We start from the raw sequence: 11072 nt of genomic DNA on the forward strand, positions 1-11072 counted from the left end.
TACATCTGGCAGGCGTTTCTGAGAAGTCATTTCCTACAGGTTCTGAAAACTGGCAATAAAGCTACTTGTCATAAGCAATTTACAAGCATCAATATCAGGAATCAATCTTACAAAATAAAACAGACATTAAAAAGATGCCATCCCTACAGACTTTCAGCTCACCAAAGGCAAACCCCAGGGGCAATGAAATGGAACAATCCCAAAGCCATCCACCCACCTGGACTCTCTGAAGTGCTAATAGCAGAAGTACCAAAGCAGATGAATGAGGCTCTAGAAAAAAAAAAATCAAAGTAGAAATAATTTCCCAGATAACTGCAGAGATGGTGACCAGAATGGTAGAGATAAAAAACAAAAGCAAACAAACAAACAGAAAACCAGAGGAGCTCAGGAATGTAACAGAAGTCACAAACGCCCAGCATAGGAGAGAAATGGAATCCATGAAAACAGATTCAAACAGATATTCAGGACATTAAAAACTCCATTGAAGTCATATGCAGCAGAATGAGCCAATGGGAGGACAGAATATCAGATATAGAAGACAGGATTGCAGTTAGTGATCATGAAAGAGAGAAAAGACTCAAATCCATGTAATTAGGAACAAAAGGGGTGAAATCACAATACATCCTGTACAGATCCAGATCATCATCAATACCTACATCAAGAACCTGTATTCTAATATGATGGAAAATACAGAAGAAATGGACAGATTCCTAAATACATATGAATTGCCAAAGCTGAATCAAGAAGAGATAACATTCTAAATATGCCAATATCAATCAATGAAATTGCATATAAAATTTAAAAACTACCAACAAAGAAAAGTCCTGGCCCTGATGGATACACTGCTGAATTCTACAAGAAACTCAGAGAAGACCTAATGCTGCTACTCCTCAAATTCTTTAATGAAACTGAAATACCACCAAATTCATTCCTAGAAGCATTACCCTGATTCCAAAACCAGAGAAGGATCCAATTCTCCAAAAAGAAGAATTATAGGCCAATCTCCCTAATGAACAAAGATATAAAAATCCTCAATAAAATATTGGCAAAAAGAATGCAGCAATTCATCAAGAAGGTTATACACTACGACCAAGTTGGATTCATCCCAGGAATGCAGGCGTAGTTTACCACACAGAAATCAATAAATGTAATACACTATATTAACAGAACCATACACAGTGAGACCCTATCTCAAAAAACCAACCCCCCCCAAAAAAACCCACAAAAAACAAAACAAAAACAAAAAACCCCAGAACCAAGGACAAAAGCTGTATGATTCTCTCAATAGATGCAGAAAATGCATTTGACAAGGTCCAACATGCATTCACAATAAAAGCCCTACAAAAAGTTGTGATAGATGGTCTTAATCTCAATCCAAGCCACTTATGACAAGCCAACAGAAAACATCCTATTAAATGGACAAAAACTGAAATCTTACATGCTAAAATCAGGAACAAGACAAGGATGTCCACTGTCACCATACTTATTCAATAAAGTCTGGAAACATTAGCCAGAACAATTAGAAAAGAGAAAGAAATAAAGGAATGAGGATAGGAAAGAAAGAAGTCAAATTATTATTTTCAGATGACATGATACTCTACATAGAAGACTCCAAAAACTCTAGCAAAAGAGTGAATTTGTTAACCAAATTCAGTGGTATACCTGGATACAAAGTCAACACTCAAAATTCAATAGCTTTCCGGGACACATATAACAGACTCATGGAGAGAGAAATTAGACAGTCACTTTCACAATAGCATAAAAAAAATCTAGGAATCAATCTAACAAAGGAAGTAAAAGATCTCTACACTGAAAACTACAGTACTCTGAAAAATGAGATTGAGAGAATTTCAGAAAATGGAAAGATATCCCTTGTTCTTGGATAGGAAGAACCAATATGGTGAAAATGGCCATACTTCCAAAATTGTTATACAGACTCAATGCAATCCCAATCAAAATCCCGACATGTTATCTCACCCAGTTAGAAAAAACAATCCTAAAATTCAAATGGAATCAGAAGAGACCTAAAATATCAAAGGCAATTCTGAGCTACAAAGGCAAAGCAGGGGGTATCACAATCCCTGACTTTAAACCATACTCCAAATCTATGGTAATAAAAAAAAGGATGGCACTGGCAAAGAACAGACTAGAGGATGCAGAAACAACTCCAGACATATTCAACCACCTTACCTTTGACAAAGAAGCCTAACACCTTCTCTGGAAGAAAGACAGCCCATATATATAGGATTTCTATGTATTAAGATGTGGGCTGGGGATTTAGCTCAGTGGCACCGTGCCTGCCTTGCAAGCCAGGGTCTGGAGTTCAATACCTGATACCACACACACAAAAAAATTAAGATGTGTTGTGTGTGCGTCTGTGTATATGTATACACACACCCACGCACACACAAAAGACCCTGAAATGAAAGTAATCCTGCATTGCAAACATACATACTCATAGTTTTTAAAAACTTAAGCAAAACAAAATACCACAAACAAGCAGCTTAGCCCAAAATGACTTTCATAAATATTTACACAAGTATGAGTTTATATTACACATACAGTTGGCCCTCTATATTCATGTATGTATTCCACATCCACAGATTCAATCCATCTCAAAACAAAAATATTCAGGAAAAAGCGCACCTATAACAACACATAGACTTTTGTTGTCATTATTCCACAAACAATACATAGAACTACTTACACTGCATCATAAGTAATGCAAATTAAAGTAAATAGGCTCTGGGCATGGTGGTACATGCCTGTAATCTCAGCACTCAGTAGGCTGAGGCAGGAGGATCATCACGAGTTCAAGACCAGCCTGGGCCACTTAGTAAGACCCTGTCTCAAAAAACCAAAACTTTGCCCTAGTACCTGTCATGGGGAAGAGGGGGGAGGAGAGAAGGGAGGAAAAGGGAGGAGGGTCCACGTTGACTGCTTCATGACTCACCATCCTTTCCAGCCAAAATAATTTGCTTAGTACTTGTCACATCTCCCAGAACCAATTAACCAAAAGCCCAAACCTCACTGTAGCTCCATTCCTTTTTTTCTATTCCTGTTTGGTAATGAGTAGTCACAGAACAATAACAATACACAGACAGGGCCAGTCAGACCCTAGAAGGAAAATGTCTTTTTTTTTTTTTGGAGGGAGTTTGAACCCATTATGTAGCCCAAGGTAGCCCTCAAACTCACAGAGATCTTCCTGCCTCAGCCTTCCTAGTGCTGGGATTGCAACAGTGTGCCACCACACCCAGCTTCTCCCTCCTTTTCAGTCCATAAAAACTGGGCTGGTAGAGGTTACTTTTGGAAAAAGTTAACCTGAGAATGATACTACACTTGATCTTAGCCAAAAGGCCTAGAAGTAATAACCTGAGAATGAAATCAGAACCAAGGAAGACAGAATTGTAAGTAGAGATCCACATAAGGATGCATAAAGTTTCCCCTCACCTTTAGACTCTAGTTCCTATAGCTTCACAAGTTTGTTTCTACAACTGAAAGGATTCTGTGTAATACAATGGAGTATAATACAACCATCAAGAGAATGAGGTGGATCTATATGCACATACATACAATTTCACAACATGTTAAGGGAAATAGCAATTTTCAGAGCATTACACCATGTTTTTGTTCCTTTAAAATAATTTTTTATTAATAATGAGAATTTGGGGGGGAAATCTTCATTTTTACAGCATTGACTTTTAATTTTTTTCACTTTTAAAATTTTTATAGGATGAAAATGATCACAGTTATCTCATGTGCATATATGAATCTGCCAAAATTAACCCCATTAATCTGTATAACCAATAAAAATTTACATGCACACATTTTTTAAATCACAGAATAAAGTGCTATACAATTAAATGCTATGCATAACATTTGCATCAATGCCTAATCAAATTCATTCCAACTTAATTTCCATACAAACTTGTAGAATAGTTTCCCTAGAAAGAAATAGAAATAATAAGAGTAAATTATGGTGAAACATAAGTGGAATCATACCTAAGTGTTTATTGGTGTTTATTATATAATTTCCTTTAATCTCCCCCTAAAGAGCCGAATAAAAAAGTAGATATTTCACCATCCTCCTATTCCAGAAAATTGGAGTCCACTTATGCTCCTAAAAATATGGTAAATATTTAAATTTTTAAATTTAATCACAGTGAAAGACACATTGCCATTAATCTCCCTCAGAATACTTGCCCTTGATTCAAACACACTTGAGGGCCTAGTTGATTGCCATTGATGCCTCTATGTTCTGAATCAATTAAAAGAATTTTGGTCATTTTGACTTAGGGGAAGAGCAAAAAGCTGCACAGTGCCAGATCCAGAAGATGAGGACACAGTGTAAGTTTTTATGAGTCTGCCTTTACATTGAACGGCATGTAGAAGCAACATTCACTATATTTATCACACCTCCTAAAGACACAAGAAGAGTTTCAAACCTGCTTCAGAAAGTGGCAAGAATGATGGGAAAAGGTATTTTGTGGGGAATTAATGGCAATGTCTTTTACTGTAATAACTTTTTTTTTTTTTGGTACCAGGGATCGAACTCAGGTTCTTGAGCTTGTGAGGCAGGTGGTGGAACCACTGAGCTAAATCCCCAGCCCTGTAATAACTTTTTAAAATTTAAATATTCACACATGTTCTTATCTCAACTCACAAATACTTGAGACTGTTTGATCTTTCGGCAGTTTTTGAAAAAACATTCACATTTATATCTAAGGTGCAATAATAGAACAAAAAACTGAAAAAGAGAAATACTTCTAAAGAAGCTCAAAATAAAGCACTCAAATCAAGGTACAAATTTTGTTACCAGCATACATTCAAGGTCACACTATGAGTGGACCAAAAGATAGAACACTTGGCAACTCAACATAAAGGACTATATCTATTTCATCTCATATGTCAAACTCATACCTCCTACACTAAGGCATCTGAGCTGCTTAACTAACTATTCATTATGGCAAAACATGCTCTAACTCAAAGAGCATATCAGGAGCAGTTGTTAACTGATTACATGAATAAAAATTGATATAAATTTAGACTTAAACCAAAAGAGAAGTAAAATGAAATCTGAAAAACTAACATTCTTCAAAGGAACACGGAGGTATTAACTGTATTTACCTAGCCAAATAATCTCTTGACACTCAAGCAAGTTATGAAAGAATATACAAAATATAAATTCCAAGATATAAGTGGAAATTCAACTGGAAAAACAATTTGATTTTTAAAAGTTGAATAAATGCTTTTCAAATCAGTATCTGGCTGAAGCTGCTGCAGAATTTATCAATTTTACTTTTTAAACCTTTTTTTTTTGCAATGGCTTAAAAAAGTAAACGAGGGTCGGGGGGATTTGCTCAGTGGTTCCGCCGCCTGCCTTGCAAGCTCAAGGGCCAGATTTCGATCCCCGGGACCAAAAAAATAAATAATTTTAAAATAGGGCCTGGGGATTTAGCTCAGAGGCTCTGCTGCCTGCCTTGTAAGTGCAAGGACCCGAGTTCAATCCCCAGTACCAAAAAAAAATGTTGCCATAAAAGATAAACAAAAAAGAAAATGTGAAATAACTTTCAATGGTTAAAAAATAAATCTAACAACATCTGAAAATTAATTATGATCTATTCAAATTTAAGAAACAAAAAGCAATATTCAAGGGGAAAACAGGTAACATTTTTTCTCAAACACTAAGAAGATACCAAACCATTATGTCAGATATATATATATATATGCACTACATTGGCACTCTGGCCCACAATGGGTTTGGAAATGTACAACAAGATTCAATTTTATTACTTCATTACTGTAATTTTAATTTATATATATATTTAATATATTAATTTATATGTCACATAGCTTTTTAAAATGTTTAAAAGCTAAGGTTCATAGTATTAGATACCAAGAATTTATAGCTCATATAGACTACATAATCATTTTGACTCTGTAATACGTGTATGACCAGAATACTGTTACACAAGAAAAATACTTTTTAATCATTCATATTCAACAGTAGAAACGTTCTATGTACACAGACTCCAAACAACACATTTTATTTGTTTCAAACTTGCCATGCTATCTATTGCTGTTTTGATGACATAAAAATGTATCCCACTTAGATTCTCAATGATGAGTCTGATTAGGTGGATAACTTCCTAATCATAAAACTTTTCTTTAAGACAATTATGCAAATATAGTATGAAAATCAGACTGACATAATTGGGCTAAAAAGACCAATTCCAGAAGAACACTGCTCGTGAGGCACCTACTGCAATGTTATCCACTTCTCTTACATTTGCTGCTTTCCTTCTTTCTCTTTGAAGTGCAAGACTAAAGTGTATTTACACTAAAAGTTACTAACAAGCTTAATATGAGAGAAGTATATATTCAAGAAAGCAAGATAGTCTAGATGTGAAATCTCCAATTATTTTCTATTTTACATATTTTTATGACCTTTTCTATAAAGGACTGCTTTATGTGCAATACTTGCAGGTAGAAATAAATTTACATTTCACTCAAGCCCAACCAAATATATCAAATACAAACATGAAGCAAACTACACGAGCAGCAGTGATTCTTAGGGCAGCATGAGCAAAACCCAACATCTTGTTAGCTATTTATATCACCGTGTCAGAAAAGAAATGTGCCAAAACTCCCTTTCCCATTCCACTTAAACTGGTTCCCCACAATTACAACAAACATTTCCTGTGACATTAAGTTGTCATCTGCTTGTGTGATCCCCAGTTCACTCAACCTTTTCTTCCTCATCTGGCCTTTCTGGGTGGAGGCAGCAACTAGTTCATTTATAATTTCACAATTTCCCTCAATTTGCTCAGAAAGGTCAGCAGCCCTTTCATAAATCTCCATCTTGTCAGTTGCACCGTGAATCAGCTCCTCTAGATCCACTCTTCCAGCTGCATCTCCTTGTCCACTTGTTTGAACCTTAACTGCTTTATTTTCTGGAGAAGCAAATGGTAATGAATATGTTTAAATACACAGGCTAACCAAATGAAAACATATTTCTACAGGCTATTTGAGTTTGCAAGTTTTTCTGTCATGGATTCCTACTCAATTTGACTAAATTTCTTGCCATAGGGTCCCAACAATCTTCATGTTTAGAACTCTGCTTGCCTTCTTCATCTTAGAATCTCATTCAATCAACAGATATTTCCTGAGTATTATCTGCTAAACTCTGCATTAGGGGCCCTAAGATTCCCTATCTCTTGGCAGTACTTTCACAATTGTTAAATGGTAAAAGCATTCTAGTTTTGCAATGATTATTAATAAGTTTCCTCCAACTTACTGAAGAGGAGGAGATCACAGAGATTCACCATGAGGGAGATTATTGCTGGGACCGGCCCATGGGACACAGGGCTGAACATGATCCCCCAGCCAAAAAGAAAATGGAAACCTCAGGCCTACAACCTAAAGGCATGGCTTTGGCAGTGAATGAATGTGAAAGGAGATTCTTCTACCTGAGATTTCAGATAAGAGTCCTGCCTACTGACATCTTAATTCCACATTTTGAGACCTATGAGGAGATAAAACTTCTACAGATATTGTAATAGACACTGAAAGATGACAAGAACTAATCTTTAAACTGCTTTAAACTTTCTACACCCACATCAAGGGTCATGCTTAGTTTAGTAATGATCTTCATCAAGGTTTGAAATTCAATAATATCTACCGAACTAGCTCACCTTTGCAACCAAGAAAGGCAGGTGACAGAGAGGCACAACTCCCAGTGAGAACAGGGGCAAACTCCAGTATCCCCTTCTGTAAATACAGCCTGTAACCTGGCTAATTCATTTCACTGCCTCTATCTGTAACAAACATCAGCAAGAGCCACCACTGTGATCCCCTAGCCTTACTCTATACACTTATAGAAAGCCAAGCACAGAAAGAAAGGAACTGCAGGTCCACAAACCACATCAAGGTTCTGAATGAACAGTTGAACTTGGTGACCTTGAAAATGTCTTTCATTCTAAGAGTCTACAACACTATGCCTTCACTATGCTTATTTCTATGGCCAAGCACGTTCCAGGAATATTTTTAAAGAAAGACTCAGGTCCTAATCAGAATTTAGTGTTGAAATAAAGTAAATCAAGTCAGATTTTTATATTTTAAAAAATACTAAATATAGCATACCTTCAGTTTTATCTTGGTCATTTTCTTTCAGGTCAGAGAAAATTGTAGGTTTCACCAAAACAATACCATAGCCTTCATTATTATGTATGACATTATTTACCATGGATATTTTGGGAATATCATAATGCTCATCTAAGAAATCCTGTGATGTTAAAAACAAATGTCTTAAGGAAATGTCACATTCAACACTGTCTGCTTTTAAAAACAATCACCTTTTACACTATTCTGACAATAAAGTAACAAAGCTATGCTTATTAATATGTTGTAGCTGAGTGCTCAATGACACACTACTCATCATTTCTGCACATCTAAAGGCAGTGATACATTCTCATAAGAGACTTTCAATCACCAATTACTGATATTATTAAAACCTATACTATTCTTTATTCTTTTCAAAACTAGAAAATAGATTCCCAACATAGGAATTTAATAAAACATCATTTCTTACTTAAAAACATTCTAATTTTTGGTGTTAAAGTGTTTGTTTGTGACAGGGTCTTGCTATGTAGTTTAGGTTGCCCTTGAACTCACTATGTAGCCTAGTCTGGCCTGGAACTCCTGATGATCCTCCTGCCACAGCCTCCAGAGTACTGGAATTATAGGCGTGCACCATTCTAATCTTTTGAAAGAATGTGTTTCAAACAATGCTTACCTTAATGAGGATCCCCTCCTTGCAATGGTGGATCCCATTGTCACTCAGGACACACTTGCTCCCAGGATATATTTCTAAACCAGCCCCCTATAAATGAACAATTTGAGGTACTTACAACCAGTTTTTAAAAGGCAGGACTACAAAAAGTTTATCACAATCTGTTCTTAATCTTTAACACAGTATAAATGTAAAGTACAAAGATAAAGTGTTTTAAAGATCACTTTTATCAGTTGGTTGTAATCAACATTTCCATTTAAGTCATTTCCAACAAGTTGTTGATCACTTATCACTTTCAAAAAGCACACACATACACACTCACATACATATATATATACATTCATACACAAAAAGTGACTAAGAGTGTCACACGATTCTTATTCCACTTTCATTCTAGATAAATTTGTTTTCAAAAAAAATCATTTAACAATTTTGTTGGAAGATGTACTTATTCAAAATGACCATTTCCCCACAGATAATCAATTAGCTGGAAAACAGGAGGAGTCTACTAATTTATTTTAATTTGAAGACAGAAGCAAGACCCTGTGCTTAAAAAAATAAAGCCAGTTTATAATATCTAACTTCCATGAGTTAAAAAACATGTGCCTGCTCTACTATTACTACTATAACATATTAAAACTAGCAGCTAATTCGTGTTATTTATACAGAGTAATGAAAATACCCACAGATGATTCAATTCTCTCATACTGTCTAATGGTACCAACAAAAAAGTAACAATAACGGAAAATTTATTTCCAAATGCTATGCCAGACACTTTGAAAAACAAAAATGATTCATTCAAATATCTAGTTATTTAAGAAACCTCTTGGGAATAATTCAATTCATGATATAGATGAAGAAGAGTTGTTATTGCCACGTATGACACACCTACTACATGTATCTTGGGTTCTTTTACAAGTAGAAATATATCATCAGAAAACATTATTATTTATTATTTCCATCTTTACATATGAATGGACCACATGTAAAAATACTAAGCTAATATAATTATAAAAAGGTTTTTAAAAACCTCCTAACACTAAAATCACTTAAATTTCTCAGAACATATCCCTATCATTTTTTGACCCATGACTGTACCAGTACAGAAAACTTTTAGACACTAACAGCTCCATTCTAGCCAAATACCACAGGGAGAAAAACAAACACCAGTGCTCCCAACTCAGGCCAGCAATGGTCAAGAGAAAAAGCCTAGACTTCTACTTTCTCAAGATTGGACTCAGGTGACTGAACAGCATCAGAGAAGTTCAAGCAGGAACCCAAAATCCTACAGGGCAGTAACAAAGTCCAGCAATGTCAGCAGAGACATTAAGAGGAGCTTAGAATTGTGCTCCCACCTGGCAGTAATGAGGATCCACCCCTACACACCCAGGTGGAATCAGAGTTGAACTAGTGGAGCGTGAACATGCACCACTGCCCAGTGGCAACAAGATCACCTTCATGTTTAAAAGTGTCAATGGAGACCACAAAGGAAGCTGGAGCTCCCACCTCAATCCAGAAGTAACAAAGAGCTACTACATCCTTTGTAGGTATCAATAGAGCCACCATTTGGGCACATGACTTATAACAAGGTGGCACTGACCCCTCACTCTACCTTCCTGCAGTGTGTCAGAGAAGTTTAATTAAAACAGAAGACTCAGGCTCTCATAATGTAACACAAAAGTGTCTCAATTTAAAAAAGAAATCACTTGTCATATCAAGAATGAGGAAGACAGTAAACTAAACAACAAAACCAATAGATGCTAAAATCAATATATCTAAGACATTAGAATTAGCTGATAACGTGCTTGCTTCAGCAGCACATATACTAAAATTGGAACAATACAGAGAAGACTAACACGGCTGCTGCACAAGGATGACACGAAAATTCATGAAGTATTCCATATTTTTGGGGAATGAAGTTATGTTGGCTCTCAACACACACAACACACACACACACACACACACACACACAATTACCTGACAGTGATTCCAAAGCAACCATGATAAAAATGCTTCAATAAGCAATTATAAACATATGCAAAACAAATGAAAATGAAAGAAATAGAAGACATACAGAACCAAAATCAAAAATTAGAACCAGGAGTGTTTTTGAAGATTTTGGGGGATTTTCTGTATAATCATGATATCTGTAAGAGGGACAGATTTTTTTTTTCCTGACTTTTTGGTCTATATATCTTTTGTTTCCTTTTCTTGGCTTATTGCACTGGCTAGAACTTTTGCACTATGTCAAAAATGGTGGTGAGAGCAGACATCCTTACCT

General features: G+C 35.7%; 1 protein-coding gene, 1 non-coding gene and 1 pseudogene across 2 annotated transcripts in view; 1 reads left to right on the forward strand and 2 right to left on the reverse strand.

Annotated features, from left to right (window-relative positions):
• Positions 1 to 3197: 3197 nt before the first annotated feature.
• Positions 3198 to 3369, reverse strand: LOC117284550 (annotated as a pseudogene).
• Positions 3370 to 6068: 2699 nt separating this feature from the next.
• Shcbp1 (SHC binding and spindle associated 1) overlaps positions 6069 to 11072 on the reverse strand; it is a 47455-nt gene continuing 42451 nt past the window's right edge. The window contains exons 11-13 of the mRNA XM_010617254.1: positions 8795 to 8881; positions 8143 to 8284; positions 6069 to 6953 (exon numbers count right to left, since the gene is read on the reverse strand). Of these exons, the coding sequence (XP_010615556.1) occupies positions 6625 to 6953; positions 8143 to 8284; positions 8795 to 8881 (558 nt within the window). The 3' untranslated portion in view covers positions 6069 to 6624. The remainder of the gene's footprint in view (positions 6954 to 8142; positions 8285 to 8794; positions 8882 to 11072) is intronic.
• LOC117284570 lies at positions 10593 to 10699 on the forward strand. Its single transcript, XR_004515660.1, has one exon. It is a non-coding gene; the product is annotated as a U6 spliceosomal RNA (small nuclear RNA).

Source organism: Fukomys damarensis, unplaced genomic scaffold (assembly GCF_012274545.1).
Source record: "Fukomys damarensis isolate Sample0158 unplaced genomic scaffold, DMR_v1.0_HiC HiC_scaffold_37, whole genome shotgun sequence".
In the NCBI taxonomy this organism is placed as follows: Eukaryota; Metazoa; Chordata; class Mammalia; order Rodentia; family Bathyergidae; genus Fukomys; species Fukomys damarensis.